Consider the following 26,182-nt stretch of genomic DNA (forward strand, 5'->3'; position numbering starts at 1 on the left):
TTAGAAACAAACACCAAAGGATATTGCAGCTTTAAAACACAAAGATAGCTTGTAAACAAGATACACGAAATGGTTCCATTCAGAGGGTTAGAATGTTGCTTAACAGGACCACTAAAGATATTAACTCATTCTTCTGGTAGAATGCAGAACAATTTCCAAGAATTATTTCAAATATAGGATTCACTACAAGTGTCTGGAAAAACTTGAGAAATTGAAAAGGGACTAAACACAGTGAGATACTGCTGAACATTTCTTTATCTTCCAAACTCACCTAAGATTAGGATATGAATCTCCTAAACATTCCAAACACTTAAACTGAGATCACAAACACAAATGCCTAAAAAAGAAGAGGTAATTGAGAAGAGATTGAGGGTTCAAAAAAAATAAATAAATAAAAGGGGGCCCTGTGTGATGGCTCAATTAATTAATCCTCCCCTTGCAAACGGCCAGGATCCCATTGGAGCACTGGCTTATGTCCTGCTGCTCCGCTTCCCATCCAACTTCCTGCTTGTGGCCTGGAAAAGCAGTAGAGGACAGCCCAAAGCCTTGGGACCCTGCACTCTCGTGACAGACCCAGAAGAAGCTCCTGGCTCCTGGCTCTGGATCAGCCCAGCTCCGGCCTTTGCAGCCATTTGGGGAGTGAACCAGCAGATGGAAGATCTTTCCCCCGTCTCTCCTTCTCTCTGTAGATCTACCTTCCCAACAATAATACATAAATCTTAAAAACAAAAACAAAAAAAAAAAGGGAAAGAAAAAAGATACAGCAGAACTGGGAGAGACTGTGCCCTACCTCAAGGTATAGCTACTGGGCCAGCCCTGTCCTGCAGGTTAAACTGCCAAGTCCAACCTGTTCCACTTCCAGTCCAGCTCCTTGCTAGCATGCCTGGGAAAACAGCGGAAGATGGCGCACAGGGGAGACCCGGAAGACGCTCCTGCCTCCTCGGTTTAGCCTGGCTCAGCCCTGGCAGATGAGGCCATTTGGGGAGTGAACCCGCATCTCTGTCTGTCAAATAAACCAATTTTTCTTTAAAAACTACTTCCAGTCAGCTGATACCATGTGGAAATAAGAGCCCAATACCGTGAGGTATCTTACTAAGCTTCACATTTAAGAGGAAAAAAAAATAGAAAATACACCATATCTAGATACCCTGAATCACAGGGTAAGCAAAACGAAATTCACCTACAGCCAACCAACTTACAACCTCTGCTCTAACACTTCTAAACTCTTAAACCCAGCACCGAAACACTTGGAGACAGAGTGTACTTCCTAAAATTTGAATGCAAATGGTAATAATTCAGTAGGAAAATGGGCACAGTCATTGAATGGTGAGGGTAGTGGAAGCATGCAAAGAGAGAACCAACAAATTCAGGAACACATATTTTACAGGTTGCCAACACGCACTTAGATTCTAGTTAGAAGATCTAACAAGTTCAAAGATAACCGCAACTCACAATTATTCAAACTAAATGCTGCCAGTACATTACCCTTCTATTTGTGCCAATTTGTTGTCCATGATATGGGCCAAAGCAGCAGCAAGATCCTTCTTTAAATAGCCAACCTGATTTCCATTCACATTGTTTACTTTAATCGCATTCTTGTCATAGGCGTTATTAGGCTCTCGTTGCAACGCAACCATCTCATTATTATTAACCTAATAAAAACAGTGAACAGATAAATTGTAAATAATGAACGCAATAACAATTTCACATTACCATCCTTTATCTGAAATTTCCATTTCAATTAATAAAATTTCTAAACACAGCAAACAAAAACATTTTCTTAAACTTAAGCAATATTAAAGAATGCATTTTTGTTAACTGTTTTATATTATAATTTATACTCATTTAAGAACTTAGCAGATCCCTGATATTTAACAGACACAGTCAAATCTAAACAGTAGATTAGACTGTACAGACTGACTGTGTACAACCTAACCAACCTACTGACAGGTACCACCAACTCTTCCCATTTAACAGGTGAAGAAACTGAAGCTCCGAAGAGTCAGGTTGATTTGCTCAAACCAAAAAGCTATGAATTAAGAAGTAGGCAGGTTAGTTCTGAGCCTGAATTCTCTAGAATCTAAAAAGAAGGAAAAGGCATTTGTCAGAATGGAACTGGAACAAGAAAAATACAAACAGGGCAAGCACAATGGCTCAGCTGGCTAATCCTCTGCCTGCAAGCAGTAGCATCATGCGGCTGCTAGTTCACGTCCCAGCTGCTCCACTTTCGTCCAGCCCTGCCTGCCTATGGCCTGGGGAAGCAGTGAAGGATGACTCGAGTTCTTGGCTCCCTGCACACACATATGGGAGACCTGGAAGAAGCTTCTGGCTCCTGGTTTCAGATCAGTTCAGCTCTAGCTGCAGTCATTTGGGGAGGGAACCAGCAGATGGAAGATCCTTCTCTCTGTAAACCAGCCTTTCCAATAAAAATAAATTTGTTTAAAAAAGAAAAAACAAGACTTCAACTCAAATACTTCTCTGATTCTACTTGACTGATAAGTGAGGGTGAATTTATTATCAGAAATGGCAGAATAAGGACTTCCAGAAATTGTCATCGGAAACATTAGAAAACCCAACAAAATCTGTCAAAATCAAGGGCAGGCACTGCAGCACAGGTCGCCTGCTGCTTACGGCAGCCACATCCCAGGTCAAGACTACTGGTTTGAGTCCTCACTACTCTGCTTTCAACCCAGTTTCCTGCTAACCATGCATCCTGGGAGGCAGCCGATGACAGTTCCAGGACTGCAGACCCTGTCCTCCTATGAGAGCTCTAGATGGGCTTTCCAGGCTCCAGACCTCCCTGGAACATCCCTGCATGCTGAGCCAAGGGAGGACTGAACCAGGGCATGGAAGACAGTTACCTCCATCTCCCGTCCATCCACATCTATCTGCCTATGACAGACACACACACTCTCTCTCTCAGCCTACCTTTCAAGTAGATGAAATATGCATTTTTACGGGGAAAATAACCACCGTTATTTTCAATGTTTCAAAAGTCTAGAAAATAACCGAAGGAAATTCAGGGAGCATTTACTCAAGGAAAACAGGTCTGACTATCAATACCCCATTCCTATACCTGGCTCTCCCATCAGCTCACGGTTCCCTCCAGACGGGACAGCCTGCTGGGACTCTGGGGCAGCACGCCAGCTGCCAGACAGAGCACAACCTGGCTGATACAAAGACACTCACTCCCAAAGAACTATCAGTATTTAATCTGGTCGGTCTCTAGAAAAATCTTACTTGCAAGTCAGGTTGTATTTGCTTTTACTACTTACTCAGAAAAAAATAAATAAATAAAAGAAACCTCTCCCGTGGGCAGATGCCTGTCAAAAGCAATGCTACAAGCAAGTATTTTAAGTTCATAACTGCCTAGGCAGTGGATAACACCTGGGAGGAAAAATAACTGAAAAGCTTAGAAGGGACAGTTGAAGGGGGTGTCACTGTAAGCTTTGCCAAGTCCCCACACAGTCCTGGAAATGCAGAGGCCGTGTGCAAACAGAGGGCTGTGTGCATGATCAGGCTGCACACATTCACGGGAAAGCACCAAGCTCCCACCTGACTGAAGCTGGGGTACTTACTAAGTAAAGGCAGAGACCGTTGCTTACTGTCCCAGAATCCTAACAGACTGTCCCAACATGTGCAGTCTCAGCAAAATCTTACTGGTTTTGGCATAATCATTAGCTGATTGTTACACTGACACAATAAATGCAGAACTCAGCATAGTCACGGACAGACGCCAGTGGAGAGGCAGTGAGCCCAGCACTCAAGCTGCCCGTGCCCCACCCCAAGTGCCTGATCTGAGTCGCAGCTCTGGCTCATGGCTCCAGCCCCCCACCAGCACAGACCCCTGCAGAGAGCAGTGCTGGCTCAAGGTGCCGTTCCTACCGACCTCACGTGAGCCTGCTTTGAGTTCTCAGCTCCTGGCTCTGGTCCTAGTGCAACCATGGTCCTTAAAAGGATTTAGGGAACAAACTGGCACATAGGAGTTCTGTCATTCTGCCTTACAGAGAAAAAAAAAAAAAAAAAAAAAAAAAAAAAAAACTTCTGGGAAGGGAGAATTTGATTTCCAGAAAAACCACCCTGTTGAAAATGCCCAAGGGCTGGAACCAGATGGCCGATGAACTCGAGGTTCTTGCAATCTCCTCCCTGCTGAGATATCAATGTAAACAGCTACACACAGACCCATGCACCACCACAGAACCCGAAGCCAAGTGAGACACCAGCGTCCCATCCTGCTACAAGTCTTACTGGAGCAAGCAAGAGGGTCTGCAGAGCTGCCCACATCATCCTCCCTCAGCTCCAAGAAGCACAGCACCAAACATCTCCCACTTGGGGAGAGCAAGAGTAAAGTGAATTCCAACAGTAAACCAACTGTAAAAAAATTTAAGAAAAGAGCTGACTAAACTTCCTTGCCAGAACCTAGGCCTTAACTTGTAGAGTGAATATCTGCAGCTTCCACAGCCAAGAGGCTTCTGCCAGCCCTCCCTCAACTGCTAACTTAGGACTGCACCCTGGCCCAGAGTGAAGCCTGCCACACCCAAACCCACAGGCCTCTAGCAGCTTGAACTACAGCTGTTCTGCTTCCAGTCCAGTTCCTGCAAACGTGTTCAAGAAAGCACTGTAAGATGGCCCGAGCACTTGGGCCCACCTGGGAAGCCTGGATGGGGTTCCAAGCTCCTATTTTCACCGTGTCCCAGCCCCGGCTCTTGCAGACATTTGGAGAGTAAACCAGCTGATGGAAGCGCTCTCAGGCTTGCTCTGTGTGTGTGTGCGTGTGTGTGTACATACGTGCATATATATATATATATATACACACACACACATATATACACATTTTATACACACATTATATACACGTATGTGCCATTCAAATAAATAATCTTAAAGTACTAGGTAAAATTGAAAATAAGATAAGGTATCAAGCACCAATAGCAGAATAGACCAAACAGGGTGCCAGCAACGCCAGCGTCCCCGACTGCCAGCTCAGGTCTCTGTCACTCCATTTTGAAACCAGCCCCCTGTTAAGCTACCTGGGAACGCAGCAGCAGATGACTCGAGCACTCAGACACCTGCACACAGGTGGGAGACCCAGATGGAATTCTTTTTTTTTTTTTAAAGATTTATTCATTTTATTACAGCCAGATATACACAGAGGAGGAGAGACAGAGAGGAAGATCTTCCGTCCGATGATTCACTCCCCAAGTGAGCCGCAACGGGCCGGTGCGCGCCGATCCGATGCCGGGAACCTGGAACCTCTTCTGGGTCTCCCACGCAGGTGCAGGGTCCCAATGCATTGGGCCGTCCTCAACTGCTTTCCCAGGCCACAAGCAGGCAGCTGGATGGGAAGTGGAGCTGCCGGGATTAGAACCGGCACCCATATGGGATCCCGGGGCTTTCAAGGCGAGGACTTTAGCCGCTAGGCCACGCCGCCAGGCCCACCCAGATGGAATTCTAGACTCCCAGCTCTGCCCTGCCAGGCTATTGCAACTATTCAGGGAGTAAATAATGAGATGGAAAACCTCTCTGTCTCGCCCTCACACTATAACTCTGCCTTTCAAATAAATAATTAATTAATTCCAAAAAACAGATCAAGCAGAAAAATCCCTGGAGCATACATACATGGCTAGAGAAGTTAAAAGAATCAAGAGGAGGGGGCCGGCACAATGGCACAGCAGGCTAACCTTATACTTGAGCCACCAACATCCAATATGGACACCTGCTGGAGTCTTGGCTACTCCAATTTGGTTACAACTCTGTGCTACCGCCTGGGAAAACAGCAGAAGGCGCCCCAAGGCCGTGAGTGCCTGCACCCATGTGAAAAACCCAGAAGCAGCTCCTGGCTCCTGCCAGCCACTGCGGACAGTTTAGGGAGTGACCAGCAGACAAAAGATTCCTCCCCTTTTCCCTCTGTAACACTGCGAAACAAATGAATAAATCTTTTGGAAAAATAACAGAATGAAGAAAACTCACTGGCCACACTATCCATAAAAACAAATTTAGAATACCCTAATAGGACCAAGCCTGGCGGCCTAGCAGCTAAAGTCCTCGCCTTGAACGCGCCAAATCCCAAATGGGCACCAGTTTTTGTGTCCCAGCTGCTCCACTTCCCATCCAGCTCCCTGCTTGTGGCCTGGGAAAGCAGTCCAGGACGGCCCAAAGCCTTGGGACCCTGCACCCACATGGGAGACCCGGAAGAGGCTCCAGGCTCCTGGCTTCAGATCAGCTCAGCACTGGGTGTTGCAGTGACTTGGGGAGTGAACCATCGGATGGAAGATCTTCCTGTCTCTCCTCCTCTATGTATATCTGAATTTGCAATAAACATAAATCTTTTTAAAAAAAAGAATTTTTTATTTTTCTGTATCTTGATAATCAATGTTAAACTGATACTATTTTAAGAAACCTTTATATAGCTAAAAAAAATTTATTGTAAACCTCATGGTAGCTATAGGGCAAGAACACGAGAGCACAGCCCACACTGTGGCGCACACAACAAAGCTGCCGCTGCAGCGCAAGCAGCCCATCTGGGACAGGTCATGCCCTGTTCCTCCTGCTGATGGCCGGGGACAGGCAATGGAGGATGCCAGAGTATCCAGACTGTGCCACCCATGTGAAAAAGCACGTGGAAGATCTAGGCTTGCTTTCTCTCCCTTCCCCCCTCAAACTCAATCAAATACACAAACCTAAACAAGACAGAACAAAAGCCTGCTGGCAAGGAAGGGAAGGGAAGGGAACGTACATTATCACAACCATTGTGGAAAACAGCATGGAGGCTCCTCAAACAACTAGACAGCACCACCTCATGGCCCAGCAATCTCCCTCCTGAGAGCACATCCCAGAGGCAGGCACTCGACCTGTCAGAGGGACGTGTGCACTCCCACTCAGCACAGCACTACTTCACAAAAACCAGCAATGACCTAAGTGTCCATCCACGCAGGAGTGGATAAAGAAACGCGGTACCTAAACATGACAGAACATCACTGAGCCATCGAAAGGATGCCAACGTGTCCTCAGCTGAAGCACGGTCCTTGTTAAGTGAAGGAAGCCAGGCAGAGAGAAGAACAGGGCATCATTTCCCTCCCGTGTGGAGTCTAAAGAATAACTGACCTTATGTAAGGTAAGAATGACTAGCAGAGGCTGCTGACATACACAGGGAGGACAAGATGAGGGGCGCCTGCTGCGGGGTGCCAAGTCACAGCTAGATGGGACTAAGAAGGGTGACTACAGACCATGGAAAACATGGGATTCCCATGAACTTCAAGAGAAACGCTAAAAGTCTGACCAGATAAATATATTGGCCCTGATTGGACAGTGTACAGTATATCTATGCAATAAAACATCCTCATAACTATACACAATTTAAAAAAAATAAAATGGAGACAGGTGTTGTGGGGCAGCAGTTTAAGTGCCCTAGAACACTCACATCCACACTGGAATGCTGGTTGCAGTCCAAGCACTTTACTTCTCAGTCAGCTTTCTGTTAATGTGCCTGGGAAATCAGTGGATAAATAGCCCAAGGTCTTGGGTTCTTGTCACCCACGTAGGACCAAAATGGAATAAATCACTAAAATGTCAAATTTTAAGGAAAAAAAAAAGGCACAAGCACAAAACATGAAATAAAACAAAAAAAGTATATCTACTTTTTTTTAAATTTTTTTTTTAAAGATTTATTCATTTTATTACAGCCAGATATACACAGAGGAGGAGAGACAGAGAGGAAGATCTTCCGTCCGATGATTCACTCCCCAAGTGAGCCGCAACGGGCCGGTGCACGCCGATCCGATGCCGGGAACCTGGAACCTCTTCTGGGTCTCCCACGTGGGTGCAGGGTCCCAATGCATTGGGCCGTCCTCAACTGCTTTCCCAGGCCACAAGCAGGCAGCTGGATGGGAAGTGGAGCTGCCAGGATTAGAACCGGCACCCATATGGGATCCCGGGGCTTTCAAGGCGAGGACTTTAGCCGCTGGGCCACGCCGCTGGGCCCAAGTATATCTACTTTTAGGGAAACAGTAAGTATCAATGTTCCTACAGAAACACAGATAACTGGCACACTAGGAAAAGAGTTAGCCTCTTAAAATGTTCAAAACCTGGGCCCAGTGCAGTAGCCTAGTGGTTGAAGTCCTCACCTTGCACATGCCATATGGGCACTGGTTCGTGTCCCAGTGGCCCCGCTTCCCATCCAGCTCCCTGCTCGTGGCCTGGAAAAGCAGTCGAGGACAGTCCAAGGCCTTGGGACCCTGCAACCGCGTTTGGGAGACCTGGAAGAAGCTCCTGGCTTCTGGCTTCGGATCAGCTCAGCTCTGGCCATTGTGGCCACTTGGGGAGTGAATCAGCAGATGGAACATCATCTTTTCTGTCTACTACTCTGTATATCTGACTTTCCAATAAAAATAAGTAAATATTTAAATACATAAACAAACAAATGATAAATATTTAAAAATAAATACAAATGTTCAAAAACCTAAAGCAATTCATTTCTTTAGACACACATAAGTATGTCCAAAAGCATAAGAACAAAGCCTGACCAAACAGGAATTCTGCAGATTAACACAATATAAAAACTAAAGTGAAAAATTCACTAAAAATCTAACAGGTTTGAGTAAACAGAAGAATAAGCAAATAAAAAAAGCAGCCTTCCACAATCTAAGTAACAGAAAGAAAAAAGTATTTAAAAACCTCAGTATCTCAGAGATTTATGGGCTTACAGAAGACAACCCTGCTCAACAGAAAGCACCAGGAAAGAAAAAAAAAATAATAACTGACAAAATAGTGACCAAAAGCTCCCAAAAATGGTGAAAAAAAATTAATCAACACATGGATCCACACTTCAAAAAGTTCACGGGGCCCGGCGGCATGGCCTGGTGGCTAAAGTCCTCGCCTTGAACGCCCCGGAATCCCATATGGGCGCCGGTTCTAATCCTGGCAGCTCCACTTCCCATCCAGCTCCCTGCTTGTGGCCTGGGAAAGCAGTTGAGGACGGCCCAATGCATTGGGACCCTGCACCCGCGTGGGAAACCCAGAAGAGGTTCCTGGTTCCTGGCATCGGATCGGCGCACACCGGCCCGTTGCGGCTCACTTGGGGAGTGAATCATCGGATGGAAGATCTTCCTCTCTGTCTCTCCTCCTCTCTGTATATCTGGCTTTCCAATAATAATAAAATCTTTAAAAAAAAAAAAGTTCACGGATAACGTTATGAGAAGGCAAGCACATGTTCCACAGAAATATTTACATATTTTTTAAAGATTTATTCTCATTGGAAAGGCAGAGCTACAGGGAGGAGAGACAGAAAAATCTTCCATCCGCTGGTTCACTCCCCAAATGACCACAACGGTTGGAGCTGAGCTGATTCGAACCAAAGAGCCAGGAGCCCCCTGCAGGTGTCCCACATGGGCACAGGCTCCCAGGGCTTTGAGCCATCCTCCACTGATCTTCCAGGCCACAAACAAGTGCAGCATCCGGGACACGATCCAGCGCCCATATGGGATCCTAGCGCTTGAAGGGGGAAGATCAGACAACTGAGTCAACACACTGGGCCCCAGAAATATTTAAATACACGGTTAAGAGAAGTAGCTAAAGTTTATAGAAAAATGCATATTCTGAAACAACCATGCATGGATTTGAAAGAATTCTTCCAAGTTTTACTTACTTATTCATTCATCCATACACTCACTCATTCCCTCATTGAAAGACAGAGAAAGGGAGAAGAGGTCTTCCATCCTCCTGTTCACTCCCTAAGAGGCTGCAACTCCAAGGGAGGGTCCAGGCCACAGCCAGGAGTTGAGAGCTCCATCCAGACCTTCCCGGGGTGCCAGGAGCCTGGTTGGGTCATTCGCTGCTGCTCTCCCAGGCGCGTCGCCAGGGCACCAGCCAGAAGTACAATCACAACTCCAACACGGATGCCACTGCAGGCAGCAGCCTAATCCCCGGGCCACAACACTGACCTTGATTTTGCCAATTATGAAAACTACATGCAAGAAAAAATGTTTTAGAAATATGTGATATTAACATAAAATGGCACATTTGGGATTTACTTCAGCACAAAAAGACAAAAAAAAGAGAGATGAAGCAAATGTGGAAAAAAAACCTGTTGAATCTGGACTCTGGGTATACCAACTTTACTGCAGTATTTTATATTTTTCTACATGTTTTAAAATTTTATTTTATCAACTTTATTAATAATTAAAATAAGTATTCATTTTTGAAAGCTTAATACTAAAACACATTTAGTAAAACTACAAGTTTACTATCCAAATATCATACAGGCATACCAGACGGCTACAGCAAAGACAACTTTTATAAAATCATATTTAATCTGTCCCTTTTTTTTCTATACACACACATACACACACAATTTAGAACATACATAGGAAGAAAATGTCACTCCAAGGGCTAGTGTTGTGGCATAGTAACTAAAGCCACAACTTGTGACGCCAGCATGATGTGGGTCCAGGTTTCACATCCCAGCTGCTCCACTTGCAACCCAGCTCCCCAGAAAAAGCAGGAGGGAGGAGGGCCCAAGTGTTGGATCCCTGACACCCAAACTGGAGACGCAGAGGAAGCCCCTGGCTCCTGGCTTTGCCCCAGCCTAGTTCCAGCCATTGTAGCTATCTGGAGAGTGCACTGGCATATGGTAGTTCTCTCTGTCTCTCCCCGCTCCTCTCTCTCTTTGTAATTCCTCCAAAATAAATAAACATGTATTTTTCGAAACCTCATTATAAAACAAGTCCTCGCCCCGGGATCCCATATGGGCACCGGTTCTAATCCTGGCAGCTCCACTTCCCATCCAGCTCCCTGCTTGTGGCCTGGGAAAGCAGTTGAGGACGGCCCAATGCATTGGGACCCTGCACCTGCATGGGAGACCCGGAAGAGGTTCCTGGTTCCCAGCATTGGATCGACACAGCATCGGCCCGTTGCGGCTCACTTGGGGAGTGAATCATCAGATGGAAGATCTTCCTCTCTGTCTCTCCTCCTCTGTGTATATCTGGCTGTAATAAAATGAATAAATCAAAAAAAAAAGTTTATGAAAGGGCCCCATGACATGGTCTAGCAGCTAAAGTCCTCGCCTTGAACACACCAGGAGCCCATATGGGCTCTGGTTCTAATCCCGGCAGCTCCACTTCCCATCCAGCTCCCTGCTTGTGGCCCAGGAAAGCAGTCTAGGAGGGCCCAAAGCCTTGGGACCCTGCGACCCACATGGGAGACCTGGAGGAGGACCTGGGCTCCCAGCTTTGGATCGGCATTGACTTGGGGAGTGAATCATTGGACAAAAGATCTTCCTCTCTGTCTCTCCTCCTCTCTGTATATATCTGACTTTGCCATAAAAAAAACAAATCTTCAAAAAAAGGTTTATGAAAAACAAATATGAAAATGCAATTCCAAGATTTTCTGTAACAAAATAATTTTAAATTCCACTTTTCCACATAAAAACGTGTTAAATGTTTAACTCCTGGAAAGAGACGCCCAGGACTCAACTCCGGGTCTTCCACAGGGCCACCTGCCGCCTCCCAGCGCCATCAGCAGGACTGAAGCCACAACCAGAACAGTTGTCCTGCTCTGAGAAGCGCGCAGCCCTCACTGGTTCTTGATCACTTCTTCCACACACCCTCACGGGGCAGTTCTGCATTCTCAGCCCCTTGCTGCTCTTCCAGGGCTACAGGACCGGGGTAATAAAGTCCCACCTCTGGCACATAGTGTAACATAAAAGTAAAACAGTAAAGCAGTTTGGGTGTTTTGTGTCTCTTGTCTAAGTATATCACAATAATTTATAACATCAGCTGCTTTTGTCATCTTCTCAATTTCTTACTTTCTAGGTGAACACCAAAAATATAAATCACTATTTAACCCCGCATTAGCTGATATACTCACCACTCCAGTGTAGTAGCGCAGTCCGACCACGTGACCTCTCAACGTTCCAAATAAAACCGAATCTAGCTCTTCGTCACTAGTTAGGAAGTCATCTGGAGGGATAATATCTTGGAATTCAAAACGTGGGAAAAAAGTTGGATAGGAGAGGCGTGCAAAATTCCCATGGACTCCATACTGAACAGTCTGCAAATACTTCCAAACCGGATCCCTAATGAAGACAAAAAGGGAGAGGGCACAAAAAATACTTCCACAAGTACTTCTCACAGACTTATCAGCATGTACATGTCAACAGTTGTCTCAGACGTTAAAAAAAAAGGAAGAAAAAGCTGAAATGAAAATCACCGCAGGCAAATGAAGTCGGGGCGTTAGAGCCGGAAGCGCCCCACGCCAAGTTCTCAGACCCTGATCCACTCCCTGGGGCTTCAACCCCCCATTCAACACACACACAATGAACGATCACGAAATCTCTTTCCCAGTACAAAAAAAATCATTTCTTTAAATTAAAACATATGCGATGCCATTTCAATTTTATGTCGAAATTTCAATGAAGACTTCACCAAGAAACTTGTAAACACGGAACCACTTTTTATACATGCATGCATGAAGTTGTTTGCATCTTTTCGGATGATATACCCAGCACCCACTACTTAAATTCCCTAGAGATACAACACATTTTAATAAGGTATTCTCAAAACATGCCATTCCCCGCACCCCTTCCCCCCTTCTCCGGTTTAAGGGGAAGCCCTTTATAAATAAATAACGCTTTTGGGAATAGACATGAAAACCAACTTGGGCACAGAAAAGAGGTCTGGTGCAGGCTTCCAGAAAAGCATCCCTCTGTCAGGAAGAAACAGTCGCTGTTCGCCCTTCGCCTTCCTTCCCCACCGCGCACACCTCCTTTAGCTTGTCTGCAAACGCTCGCCCGGCTGAACACACGCGCACACACACATGCAGATGCAGACACACACACACACACAGACACCCTCTCTCGGGGACCGGGCTGTATGGCCGGACCCTCCACTCCGAGCACCCAGCTCCAACGGATGCTGCCTTGCATGCAGCCAAGGCTTTAGGGAGCCTCGAGGCAGCGCCGGGCCTGCCGCAGTCGGTGACACGCATTTCCAGGGCTCTGCCTCGAGCCCCTCCGCGCCAGCCAAGAGGACAACCGTGCAGGTAGGTCTCCCCTGGCCCCGCGGGCGACCAGGAGGACGAACACACGCCGGGGAAGGTCAGGTTCACTCCGGGACGCCGCCAGGCCGCCGGCTCCACTGCCCCACCCCCTGAGCGCCCCCTTCACCTCTTAAACATCCAGGACATGGCGCTGCGTGGGATGACGAGGGAAACGCCGCGCGCCCCGGTCGTCCTCAAGCCGCCCGCGTCGCCCCCTTCCTCGCCCTGCAGCCGGGGAAGCAGCGGGCAGGTTCCGAGCCCCGCACAGCGAGCGCAAGACTCCAGACGAGGACGCCGCGAACCGAGCCCGACGTCGACGCTGTCTCCCTCCAGCAACAATACGAGAGACGCGTGACGTTCCGACTGACACGAGGACCATCCAATGGCGAGAAGGGGCCTGAAGAGACGACCCAATCAGGACACGGGAGGGAGGGCAACTCCGCCCCGCGCTGCGATTCAAAGGCGGTGGGGGGTCCCGGCCGCCGAGGGCAGCTGCATCCGGGTCCTTCCCCGCCCCCCAGCAGGGCGCGCGGGAAAGCCACGCGGCCGGAGGCTGCGAACGCCGTGCTGCGGTTTTCCTCGGTTGATCTCCCGTTCCGGAGGGAGACGCCTCTTCTTTATGCTTTTACCCCCGCCACATTCTAACACAAAGCCCCTTTCCGCAGGCCCCTTGACACCCGGCCTCTCATTTTGTCGTTTTTCTAACACTTAGTAAGTTGTTCTGTAAGAGCCCAGCGTACGTGTGAAATGACGATGTTTCAACCCTGGAGATGCAAGCGTTTCTTCCTCCCCCCATTTTAAGCCTCATTGACATAATCTATGAGATACCTCAGGTTCCGGAAATCCAGAGTGGCTCGCCTGCCATTTTTTTTTTCTTTCAAGGAGAAATGGTCGTTTCCAAACTCAGGAAGGCCAGAGGATAGGACGGTACTAATGACTTGGCTTGCGCACAGGGCAGCGCCGGCTCCCCTGGACGCCGGCCGAGGCTCCTGTTAGCTCCGGAGGAGAAGCGGCCAAGGGGCCGAGTGCCTGTGGTCTCCCTCCGGCTGCCCAGGAAGGACGCCTTTTTTCTTCGGTTGGTACTTATTTGCGAGACAGGTGGCTCTTCAAAAGACCATTATAGTAGAGCTGGGAACTCAACCCAATGTATTTCTTTTAAAAACCCAGGACAGTTTGTACTGATTTTTGAGATGAAACAATTACAAATCCTGGACTAGCAAAGTAGATAAAGGTTTCCTGGAATTTTAAAAAAATGCAATTGGAACAAGAACTGTAGGTCGCTTGTGTGGTGGTAGTACTGAGGAGGAAGACAACACGAAGTGAGCATCATCCGGAAGATAAGGGCCAGGTTTTAAAATCCAATAAATCTCAGTGAAGTTCGGATTGTCTTCTGATGGAAAGACACGGAATTTTTTTTTTTGGGGGGGGGGGGTCAGGAACCTAGTGATAATTAAAGCAGGTCCTCTCATTAAGTTAGGGATTTCCTATTTCCTTTTCTGTTTATCTGTATGGAAAGCCTGTTTATATTTAACATGTGTTGGGTTTTTTGACCGTAAGAATGCAAGACAAAAATTATAGTAAAGAAATTGCAGGTTCCTAGAGCTGCCATGGTAGCTCAACAGGCTAACCCTTCACCTGCAAGCACTAGCATCCCATATGGCCATTGGTTACTGTCCTGTCTGCTTCACTTCCCATCCAGCTTCCTGCTTATGGCCTGGGAAGGCCACAAATATTTGGGCCCCTGTACCCACATGGGAGACTTAGAAGAAGCTTCTGGCTCTTGGCCCTGGCTTGGCCCAGCCTGTTATGAGGTGCAGCCAGTGATAGCCAGCACCCATCGACAGTGGGCAAATGAAATTTAGCTGTGTCCCCCAACCTCTGTCCTAAAGGCGGGTCCTAACAGCAATAGAATGATAATTCCATCCTCGACCACTTCCCCCACGTCCTAATTTAGCCAGGATATTGGAAGCTACAAGTCCAGTTCCTGTTCATGCCCATCCCAAGGAGCACTAATCAACTCCTTAGCCCACAACACTTAGGTGAGTCACAGGTAGGCAGGAGCGAAAACCTATCAACTGAGAGGAGACGGTATTGCATTGTTGTGTAACCACTCCCTTCACAAGCCTCTTTAAAAGGCCATGAAGCAGTGGCTCTCGCTCTTTCTGGTCAGGTGCTTCCATTACTCTGGCACCTAGACTCTTGGCTGACCCAGGACAGGTAATCTCCTGAGCATGGTCCTTGTGTACTGCTTAGATGAGGCAATGGTTATAACAATGTTGTTTCTGGTTTGTGTACTATCTGGAGTTCCAGAAGGGGTGAGGCCTAGCAGTAGTGGAATGTGAACAGAAAAACCAGGGAAAGGTGAATGTCTGTAGCTTTGTAATTGTGTCCAGGTTATTCATTGCATGTCTCTTAGGATAACTTATATTGTTGGGGAAGCTGGGACATAGGTTTTCAGCTTAATGGACAGACTTAAGGATAATGACCATTTGTTCCTTTGGGAATTATGATTCATTGGATTATGGTTGGATTGCCGTATGGACTTGTGATTTGCTATTGTGCTCTATTATCTCCAAGCTTAGTTAATAAAGACTTCTTAATAAACCTTAGACATGTCTGGTGTGATCTCGTTTGTACCCTGCAACAAGCCCTGGCTACTGTGGCCAGTTGGGGAGTGAACCTATGCACGGAAGATCTTTCTGTCTTTCCTATCTGTAAGTCTGTATGACAAATAAAAGTAAGTATTTTTTTTAAAATTACAGGATCCGTTTCAATTATGAAACTAATTTTGAACTTACAGAAAAATTGCAAAAGTGACATAAATGGTTCCTTCCAGTCCTTACCACATTTGTTTAAATACCATGAAGACAGACCCCCCACGATGATCAAAATCTGAAGATGAATGTTGGCGGTGCTGAGCGTCACTGTTGCTGAACTATGGGTTTGTTTTTTTTTCAGACAGCAAAGAAACCTGATATTGAGAAAATAATGGCTAATAAAAGCAATCCGTGAGCCTAAGGAACTGTATCATGAAAATTAAAGAATTTTAAAAATAAACTTTAAAAAATAAATAAGAGGAGAAATCTTTCTTACGACTGAATGCTCTTACACTTAATTACACTTACAGATTCGGGGTGAATTCTAGGTAAAATCACAGCTGACAGGGCACAAGTAATTTAAAAAAAAATTCTTTTTAATGAATATAACAAATATCGAGTTCTTACCCTGACATAAGCACATCCTAAATGCTATTTTCATCCCCATTACTACTATAAGAAGAGTTGTCTAATGAGAAAAATGGTTGAAGGAAGCCTACTTCCTGATGGAGATTGTCTTGAACACAAAACAGCACTTGTTTCTGGAAGCTTGTCATTTTCACAGGTGCATGTCCTTGAGCCAGACTAAATTGTTTCATTAAGAACCAGAAGATAGACCCATGTCATCTCCCACCCAGAGAAATGTGTGCTGTTGCAGCACACAGAACTTTCCCAGGAGATAACTGTGTCTCCCTTGAAACCTTGGCTCACCAGAGACTTCTGTGGCCCAAATACAGGGTTGCGGAGGCACTGACTTGCCTGGGATCTGCCCTGCTGACAGCTTCCTGTCCGGGGACATAGCCCCAGCTTTAGGAAAGCACCACTCTCCTAGCGAGAACTAAGAAATGATTTAAAGTTTTTATAGCAGCTAAGTTTTGGTGGACTCTGCAAAGTTTGGTGAAATTTCTCTGCCTCCTTTATAGAGAGAAAACTGAAACACTGGGGTGAGCATTGTGGCATCGTTGGTAAAGCTGTTGGCTGCGACACCGGCATCCATACGGGGGCCAGTTCATGCTCCTACTGCTCCACTTCTGATCCAGTTCCCCGTTGATGATCTGGAAGGGCAGTGGAGGACCCACGGGGTCGGGTTCCTGCCTCCTTCGTGGGAAAGCCAGTGTAAGTGTCAGCTCTTGCCTTCAGCATGGCCTAGCTGGCCATTGCAACTGTCTGGAGGATGAACGCTCTTACTCTCACTCTCCCTCTCTGTAACTCTTTCAAAATAATAAATATTAAAAAAAAAAAAATACTAAAACACCGAGCCCAGCGTGGTAGTCTAGTGCCTAAAGTCTTCGCCTTGCATGCGCCAAATCCCAAATGGGCATGGGTTTGTGTCCCAGCTGCTCCACTTCCCATCCAGCTCCCTGCTTGTGGCCTGGGAAAGCAGTGGAGGACGGCCCAAAGCCTTGGTTCCCAGTGGCTACAATAGAACACTTGGGTAGTGAACCAGCGACACAGAAACAGCCATAGACAATACTTAGTAAGAAAGTCTGCATTTCAACAAGATTATGAGGACTAGTTAATTACTTTGCCATAATCTACATCTGGCTAAATCATCATTCCAAGAGAACATGGATCCCCCACACAGGAGGTAAACCAAGCCCAGATGAGTTTATTCCAACCCTTCCCTCTGCTTCTCCTTGCCCTGTCAGGATGTCTTACAGGTGCCACCATCCTGGACACACCAGCTACCCTTTAGGACTTGCAGTCATACTCTATCGTATCCTCACTATGAATGATGTACCCTCCCTGACTAGTTGCCTTTTGGAAAGTAAGTCAAACAGGTTTAAGTGTCTTGCTCACTGTGACGATGCAAGGGCATTTTGGTATTGGGGGGCGGGGGCGTGAGGACAGGAGCAGTGATGTGGTTTAACTTTATGTGCCCTTTCAGGTCTGGGTCTGTCCATGCACTGCATATCTTAGGGTGTTCACAGGCACATATTGTGCAAATGGCCAAAACCTTTCAGCTTCTCTTTTCAACAAGACAGTAATAACGGCAGCCAGCTTAAGAATGATTGGGCTGAACCTAAGCTCAATGACAAATGCAGGAGCCAGGCTGGAATGTGGGGCATGTTTGGCTAGGCTATCACACCTACCAGTCTGCATGAGCCAGGGATGGGAGCAGACTGGGCAGAGCCAGATTCCAGCACTCGCCAGCAGGCATTGGGACTGAGGGTGGGTCGGGTCAGTCCAGGCTGCAGCATCCAAGGGCAAAGGTCAAGACAGGGGATGAGCTTTGCCGGGCTAGGTCAGAGTAACCACTGGCACACGTGAGACCTGTGGCTGGGAACAGGCCTGGTTGAGGAGTTAGGAGGATGCCCTGCCTGGGTTATGGTTCCCACTGGTGAGGGCAAGGGCCAGAACGTGGGTGTTGGTCTGGGCAAATGGACATGGCTGCAGTGTCCTTTGGCATGGGTGTGGACTGAGGCTGGGGTGTGTGAGGCTGGGCTAAACTCCAGCACCCATTGATGCTCATGAGAACCAGATTGGGTGTAGAATGGGCTGGGCTAGGTTTTGGTTCCCACTGGGCCATGTGAGAGCTGTGTCAGAGTATGGATTAGGTGTGGGTGAGCTGTAACACCAACAGTAAGAACTGGATTTGGGTAAGAGCCAGTTGTGCAAGCCTACTGTTCCTGCCAGGACAGGAGGTAGACTAAGTCAGCCCGGGCCCAAGGAGCCAGTAGTATGTGAGAGATCTGCCACTGGGAGGAGACCCAACAAGGAGCTTGGGGAACTCTTGTCTGGGTGAAGCCCCTGCAGGTGAAAGCAAGATCCAAGGCACACTTGCCGGCATACATGTGGCTCAGGCCCGGCTGCACCAATTCGTAACATTCACTGGCAGATCTGAGAACCAGGATGGGGTGCAGGAGAGGCTAGATCTGGCCACATCGCCAGTCAATTCACATTAGAATTGGGACTGGGGGCTGACTGTGCCAGGTTTGGTAGTATCTACCACTGTGAGCTGGAACTGAGGGCAGACCAGGCCAGGCCAGGCCAGGTTACAGTGCCTGCTGGCAAATGCCGAGGTGAGACGGGCCATGTTAGATTGGGCTGCAGCACCCACAAGCTCATGCAAGATGGAGGGAGGTATGTGAGCCTGGTAGGGGAGTAATGGGGACTCCCTTGCTGAGCCACTGCTATTGCTGGTGAGCGTGAGAGCTGGGACTGAGGGCAGATCAGGCTGGGAAGGGCTACAACACCTGTTGGCCTACACGTGAAATGGGTTAGTGGGAAGCCAGTAAGGGCAGGCGGGTTGGGCTTTGCTACAGCATCAGCAAGCAAATGCTGGAACTAGGGGCAAGTCCTGTTGAGCTAGACTGCAGAACTACCTGGAGAGTGCAAAATCCAGGGCAGGGAGTGGGTCCACTGAGGAGGCTGTGGGCACCTCTCTGATGGGCTACAGCTCCCACTAGTGAGCTATGATGGCTACCATGGTAACCGGAGAAGGGTGGAGTTTGCCTCCAACAAGACCTGGAACAGATGGCAGAATTCTGGTGGGCCCCTGAGGCTGTGAAACTACCATTGTACCAATGAGGGGCACAGACTCATATCCCCCCACCAATGAGGGCCCAGGCGACACGCCCTCCACTCCCATCTCAGCTTCTGTGTCAAGGAGAGTTTAAAAAGCCCCTTCCCCATCTCTTCCAGGCTTTTCTTCCTCTGCAACCCACTCCTTCAGGTCTGTCTGTCTGCTGCATGGGGAAGGGAAGCCCGTGACCGTGGTTCCCTGAAATAAAGGCCATCTAAATTCTTTTCATATATTTGGCTGAGTTATTCTTTCCCTGGTGGTCGGTGAATCTAACATTTTGGCCAGCAGCGAATCTAACAAGCTACAGCTCCCACTAGGACTGGGATGAGCCTGGATGAACAGGCAGTGATTCTGAAGAACCTGGATGTTTTCTGCCTTTTGTAATTCCTGCCCTAATGACTTGGCTGGGGGCTGTGTGAACTCCAGGCCTGCCAGCCTACGTGACACCTAGCAGGGTACCTGCAGGTCACGTAGGCAAACCACTCCTCAGGAAGGAGGTACCAGGTGTTTGATAAGATTCACCGCCCTATAGCTCATCGTTTTGTACTTTTTGAAAGTTGCTTGCTTCAAACCCACCAATAGAAGCCTGCTAAATCATGACTGTATAATTAATAGCCTAAAATGTATAAGAAACGCTGGGCTGTTCAATGGGGGGGGGGGGGGAGGCTGGCTCGGGCTCACTCTCTGGCTCTCCTCTTTTGCTCTCCCTGCGGATCCTGAAGCAGCCTCGGCTGCGGCTGCCCCTCCCCCGCCAAGCCCTGCTGGGCTGGGGGAGGTGGCTGAGAGACCTAGGCTAACCTGAATAAACCACCTTTATGCCTTAGCACCGACTACAGACTTGATGATTTTCTGGGGGTATCAAAATACGGCACAACAGTACCCACTGGCACAAATGTGGGCTAGAGAGTGGAGTCAGTTGGCTGAGTTAGGCTTCAACATCCAATGATGTGTATGACCTGAATGGGATGTTGGACGAGCCAGACCAATGTACTGCACATGCTGGCAGACATGGGAAGCAGAGTGGGGGGTCGGTCGAGTGAAGGTTACTAGGGGTCTCTCTGAGCTGCAGCTGCCTCTGCCATACGTGAGGAGTGAGCGTATGGTGGGCAGTGCTGGGCTGCATCACAGCACCCATTAGTTTGCAAAGGGAGGAGGGCAGAACAAATTGATCAAGTACCCCAGCGAAATTTGACAGCAAACTTGTGAGTGAATGGAGACTCTGAGGGGGACTATGTCAGCCAATAGACGTTGGAAGGAGTTCCTCATCCCTGGGGTGGTGATATGAAGAGCATCTCAGAACTAGCAAAATCACCTGAATGAGACCCTCAGAACATGCTCCACAACGGGACCCTGGAATGGCATTGGGTACTGGGGAGGCTGGGCGTGGTCTCAACCATTGTATCCTCCCCTCCACCCCCACCCACACAGGAAGAAGATAAAGAAAATGTGTAAACAATGAAAAAAAAATTATTGGGCCAGCATATGTTAGCTTTCCTGACCACCGACTGGCACCACCACACCCCAGGGTGACCGGTGCTTCCAGATTATCTCCTGAAACATCTCCCATTGCCATCTTACCCTTTCTCATCTGGGCCATTGTCACTTCTTACATGGTTCCCGTCTCCATCGTCAGGCCCTCACTGCACCCTCACGAAGACAATCCTGTTCTTTTCACTACCCGGCTCAGGTGCCTGGATAAGCTGCTAACGTCTCTTCCCAAGGACCTGGCTGCACTTCCCATCAGCTTCCTGCCTGTCCGTCTAGAGGATTTCCGTCCAAGCCTCAGGCCCTCCGGGGAAACCTTCCCACTCGTATTTTCCATTCAGGCCTACTACTGTAACACAAGTGGGATTATCACTTTCCACATGTAGGAAGCTGGAACAAGGAGGCCCCACAAAACCTCACCAAGAAGCAAAGGGAGGAGCAACGGCCTCGCCAGCTCTCAGGTGGCGCCAGACCTGGCCTCCGGGGGCAGCGCACGAGCCCAGTTCGTTGGAAGACGAAGCCCCAGGCCCCAGGCTCCAGAGCTCAGCGCGCGCCTCCAAGGACCACAACTACTATTCCCAGAATGCTCCCGCCCCATCCAGAACTACACTTCCCAGAAAGCTCCGCAGAGCGTCCACGGCGTTTTTTCAGAACAGAGGGCAGGGTTAACTCGTGTCTTTTCTTTTGGCGGTGGGGACACAGGCAACCCCGGTGTTGATCACTTTCAGGCGTGTCATAGTTTGCCAGTTCATGATGTCATTCATAATTACGAGGTGAGGACTGTGCAAGGAGAGTAGCCGCTTTAGAGCCTCCCCTGCCTTCCATCGGCTGGTCCACAGCCCCCAGGTTTCTCCTACTCACATTGGAAAGCCTCTTGTTGGCAAGGGTCCCCGGTGCTTGGGCGCCATGCCGAGGGCCGTGAGGTGTCTTCAGTACAAGTTGAGTTAGGGGCTGTCTGTCTGTCGGGCTCCAGGGAAACCACCCCCAAGGTCTTCAGGCTTCCCTGATCTCTATCTAGGACCTAAGATTCACTTCTCAAATTCCACTCAATCGCTGTTTCAGGGACTCGACTCCGACTGTGTAGGTTCAAGGATTCGGCCCCCTCCTTCCTTCCAGACCCTAGAATTCTTGTCCTTTCTCTGGATTTGGGCATCATGCTTTGTGACCTCGGGTGTAGAATGTCACGCTTCCAGGGTTCCCTTAGAGCAGCAAGAGCTCTTTGCTCGACCCTGCCTTGCGCCACTTGATGTGAGAGGAACAAGTGCATCACGAGGGATGGTGTAAGCTCTACGTTCGTAGGGGACCTCCTGGAAATACTAAAAGTCCAGAAATGCAGAACCCTTGGTTTCACTGCTCGTCAAGGGAAGACTTGTGCATCACGAGGGATGGTGTAAGCTCTACGTTCGTAGGGGACCTCCTGGAAATACTAAAAGTCCAGAAATGCAGAACCCTTGGGTTTCACTGCTCGTCAAGGGAAGACTTGTGCATCACGAGGGATGGTGTAAGCTCTACGTTCGTAGGGGACCTCCTGGAAATACTAAAAGTCCAGAAATGCAGAACCCTTGGGTTTTTCACTGCTCGTCAAGGGAAGACTTAAAATATCTGACATTGGACTCCTTTACAGGACATAATAGGGCTCAGATTTAATCATTGACATGAAGTGATCAAATACTTTTAAGATATGTACATAAACAAGCAAGAGCTTTTGTAATTCAGCTCTCTTTAAACAATGAGAACTTAATGAGACAGAGACCACAATTATCTCAACAGAAAACAAGCCTTAAGATAAGAGCACTGTGAAATCACCCTTTAGTTGAACAATTTTAGACAAAACTGTTCCAAAGGAGAGGCTACGGTTTTGTAAACAGATTGCAAAATCAAAGATGAGGAGTATTTTCAACTGTTTACTAACAGATGCATTTCAGAAACCTTGTTGCTTTAACAGAGGAGCAGATGAACAGAGTATTCCATTCTAGAATTGTTTGCCATCTATGGACAATCTATGGAAACACATTTGTTAACAGTGGGGACAGTTACCCTTAACTGGGAGAGTGGCCCCACAGATTTGGAGGGGTGCGCTCAGTCCGTCAGACTTCCCTCATTCGTAGTACAACCTTCACTTTCTACCTTACTGAGAGCAGGGTCGGGGAGCAGGATCACCACGCTGAGACTTCTGGCTCCCATTCATTCCGTGGTGGTTTTTCACAGTTGCAGGAAGCAACTTGGTAGCTGGAAAAAATGTAATCTGGTGCTGAGCATACTGCCAACCTGTGATCATGAGGCCACTCAAGGGTAAGTCCCCCTGAGAGAAACATGTGAGTGGACTAGCCACGTTCCAGTTTCACAGCTGTCAGTGACTCTGATTTGATGTGGAGGTCTCTGATCACCCGTGTGCCCTAGGGAGGAGTAGTCTGTCAGCGAGAAGAATCAGTGGCCTCTTTTTAAAGTTCTCATCGCACCACTAGAGGTCACTAGAGTTCACTATTGACTATGAAGACCAATTTAGTTAACGTGGCCAACACACTTTCAGAATACTGTACACATTACTTAGAAAAATAAAAATATCTCAATATAACGGCTGGATTTAGTAAGTACCTAATCACAGTGTTGATATTTTAGAACTTTCCAGTAATTCTGGGCCTGTTATGAAGGCTCGGTGTCTAAAACCTTGCCTTGCACATGCCAGGATCCCTTGTAGGTGCCAGTTTGTGTCCCAGCTGCTCCACTTCCCACCCAGCTCCCTGCCTGTGGCCTGGGAAAGCAGTCGAGGATGGCCCAAAGCCTTGGGACCCTGCACCCTGCACCCCGCACCATGTGGGAGACCCAAAAGAGGCTCTTGGCTCCTGGCTTTAGATTAGCTCAGCTCCAGCTGTTGTGGCTGCTTGGGTAGTGAACCAGTGGATGAAAGATCTTTCTCTCTGTCTCTCCTTCTCTCTGTAAATCTGCCTTTCCAATAAGAATAAACTTAAAGAAAAAAAAACTTCCCAATGACTCTCATGTGTAACAAAATTAGTCTTTTTCTTCTTTATTTTAAACATAATTTTATTTTTGATGTTGCTTACATAGTTGACAAGGATACACACACATGAGGCCCACACACCCCAGACCTAGCCCACACATATGCTGAGGGATGCTACAGCCATGTTCAGCCCAGTTTGTCATGCCCATCCCAGGTTCTTGTGCTCACCAGTGGAAGCTCAACTCAGCCAGAGGATCCCCTTAGCTCCCCTACCAGACCCACTTCTAGACCCGGATCTTACATGTACAGATGTTACAGCCTGGTCTGGCCCGCTTCTCACCAGTGGGTACTGCAGTCTAGCCCTGCCCAGCCTGCCCCCATCCCTGGCTCTCATGCAAACCAATGCATGTGATAGCCTAGCTTGGCATGGCCTGCACCCTGTTCTGGCTCCTGCGCATGCCAGTGTACTGTAGTTTGGCCTGACGTGGCCCAGTCGGCCCCTGGAGCCAGCCCGCATACATGCCAACAAGTGGAGCAGCCCTGCCTGACCTGAGCAACACCCAGCCCTGACTCTCATGCTTGTAGCCTAGTAGAGTTCTCCAAATTCCCCCACGAGGCCCACTCCCAGACCTGGATCTTACACGTGACAGCGGTGCCGGGCCTTTACCTGGCATAGCCCACCCCCTGAATCTCAACCTCTGTGTGTGCTGGTAGGTGTTGCAGCTTGGCCTGCCTCACACCCAGTCCTTGGGTGCAGGCGTGGTGCTGCAGCCTGGGCCAGCCCAGTCTCGTCCCCCGTTCCACGCTCATACCCAGCTCAGACTGTCTCCACCCACAGCTCTCGAGCAAACCAGCAAGTATTATATTCCCATAGAGGTGAGCCCACAATATCCGCCCCCCCGAACCCAAATCCAATTCAATCCCTAGCAACCTGCTTTTTGTTGTAAAACTGTTTCTAGAAAGTGGGTGGTGGGAGGTGTGATGGGAGGGTGGGGCTGTGTGCAGGAGTTTGTTGCTGAGAGGTAAGGACTAGGACATACACAGCACATGGGTTACTGAGCAATAGATGAGAACCAGGGAGTTGCCCTTGGCATTCTTCTAGACCCTGGGGCTCAACCTTTTTGTTCAGTACCCACACCCACGGGCTCTTTAATTCAGCAAGTGTGTTCCTGCCAAGCGCGTTTGGGGCGTCGCCTTTTTGAACTAAGCCGTTCTAGAGTCTACAGGATTTCTGAACAGCCCCCTGGTTTGTGTTTCGTCCCGGGCTGTGCCATTCCGTGTTTGTGGAGTCCCCAGCTCCGGAATCTCCGGGCTGCTGTGGGAACAAGGGTCACGCTCCTGAAATGAAAACAAAACGGTCCAAAAGAGCGGGGCGATTCCGGTCGTTACAGCGCACTCCAGAACCTGGTCACCAGCAGCAACGTGGGAAGGACAGCGGACCCTATAGGAGGCAAACGCCCAGCGCGGACCGGGCGGAGCACCGACCCCCAGAGACCTGCCCAGGGGCGGGACCTCGCGCTCCGCCCTCACCCCGCCACGCTGCGGCCTCTTTAAGAAGCGGAGCCCTCCGGGTCCTCACATGACTCGGCGCGGCCGGCTCGCTCCCGGAAGTGCCCTGCCTCGGGTGGCCGGCTCGGGGGCTCTGGATGACCGCGGGCCGGGCACACCGGAGCAGACCGGGCCACCCCGCAGCCGGCGCCGGGATGGTGCAGCTGTACAATCTGCACCCGTTCGGGTCACAGCAGGTGGTGCCCTGCAAGCTGGAGCCGGAGCGCTTCTGCGGCGGGGGTCGCGATGCGCTCTTCGTGGCGGCGGGCTGCAAGGTGGAGGCGTTCGCGGTGGCCGGCCAGGAGCTGTGCCAGCCGCGGTGCACCTTCTCGACGCTCGGCCGGGTGCTGCGCCTGGCCTACAGCGAGCCAGGTGAGTCGCGGCGGGGCCGGGGGGCATCTCCCAAGTGCGGCGGCTCCGAGTGAAGAGACCTGGGGCTTCCTGGAACTGGTGGTGTTTGGGACCAAAGGTGTCCGAGCTGTGCAGTTGTCGTGGCAACCACGAAAGTGGGATTGCTGCTGAGGGGCGGGGCGGGGGTGGCGGGGACACTTGACTGCTGCCTTGCGTCTTGTGCTCTGGTTGCGCCCCATGCACCCCACGTGCATACACCCTTTACTGCAGAAAATTTCAGACCCGTGGGAAAGTGGGAGCAGGGAGAATAATATCGGAAGCCTCGAGGTACCCCCACTTCAGGAGTTACCCCAACTCAGACGTTTTACAGCTGTCGCTCTCCTGGCCGTTTTTTGGAAAGCTCACATTTGTATACTGATGTTGAAATGCATGGGAGTTGATCTTGATCCTACATACCCTCCTCCT

The 26,182-nt window shown here is 48.9% G+C and overlaps 2 protein-coding genes across 6 annotated transcripts in view; one reads left to right on the forward strand and one right to left on the reverse strand.

Annotated features, from left to right (window-relative positions):
- Positions 1 to 21,297, reverse strand: part of HLTF (helicase like transcription factor) — a 59,392-nt gene extending 38,095 nt beyond the window's left edge. For 2 of the 4 annotated variants that reach the window (XM_058661416.1, XM_058661415.1), the window contains exons 1-3: positions 13,160 to 13,365; positions 11,863 to 12,070; positions 1,486 to 1,652 (exon numbers count right to left, since the gene is read on the reverse strand). In XM_058661416.1, the coding sequence (XP_058517399.1) occupies positions 1,486 to 1,652; positions 11,863 to 12,070; positions 13,160 to 13,179 (395 nt within the window). In that variant the 5' untranslated portion in view covers positions 13,180 to 13,365. Of the gene's footprint in view, positions 1 to 271; positions 352 to 1,485; positions 1,653 to 11,862; positions 12,071 to 13,159; positions 13,366 to 21,279 lie in introns of those variants that run through there. The other 2 variants (XM_058661418.1, XM_058661417.1) reach the window with 2 other exon arrangements.
- A 3,694-nt stretch (positions 21,298 to 24,991) lies between these two features.
- Positions 24,992 to 26,182, forward strand: part of HPS3 (HPS3 biogenesis of lysosomal organelles complex 2 subunit 1) — a 37,189-nt gene continuing 35,998 nt past the window's right edge. The window contains exon 1 of one of the 2 annotated variants that reach the window (XM_058661422.1): positions 24,992 to 25,738. In XM_058661422.1, the coding sequence (XP_058517405.1) occupies positions 25,465 to 25,738 (274 nt within the window). In that variant the 5' untranslated portion in view covers positions 24,992 to 25,464. The remainder of the gene's footprint in view (positions 25,739 to 26,182) is intronic. The other variant, XM_058661421.1, reaches the window with a different exon arrangement.

Source organism: Ochotona princeps, chromosome 3 (genome assembly GCF_030435755.1).
Source record: "Ochotona princeps isolate mOchPri1 chromosome 3, mOchPri1.hap1, whole genome shotgun sequence".
Classification (NCBI taxonomy): Eukaryota; Metazoa; Chordata; class Mammalia; order Lagomorpha; family Ochotonidae; genus Ochotona; species Ochotona princeps.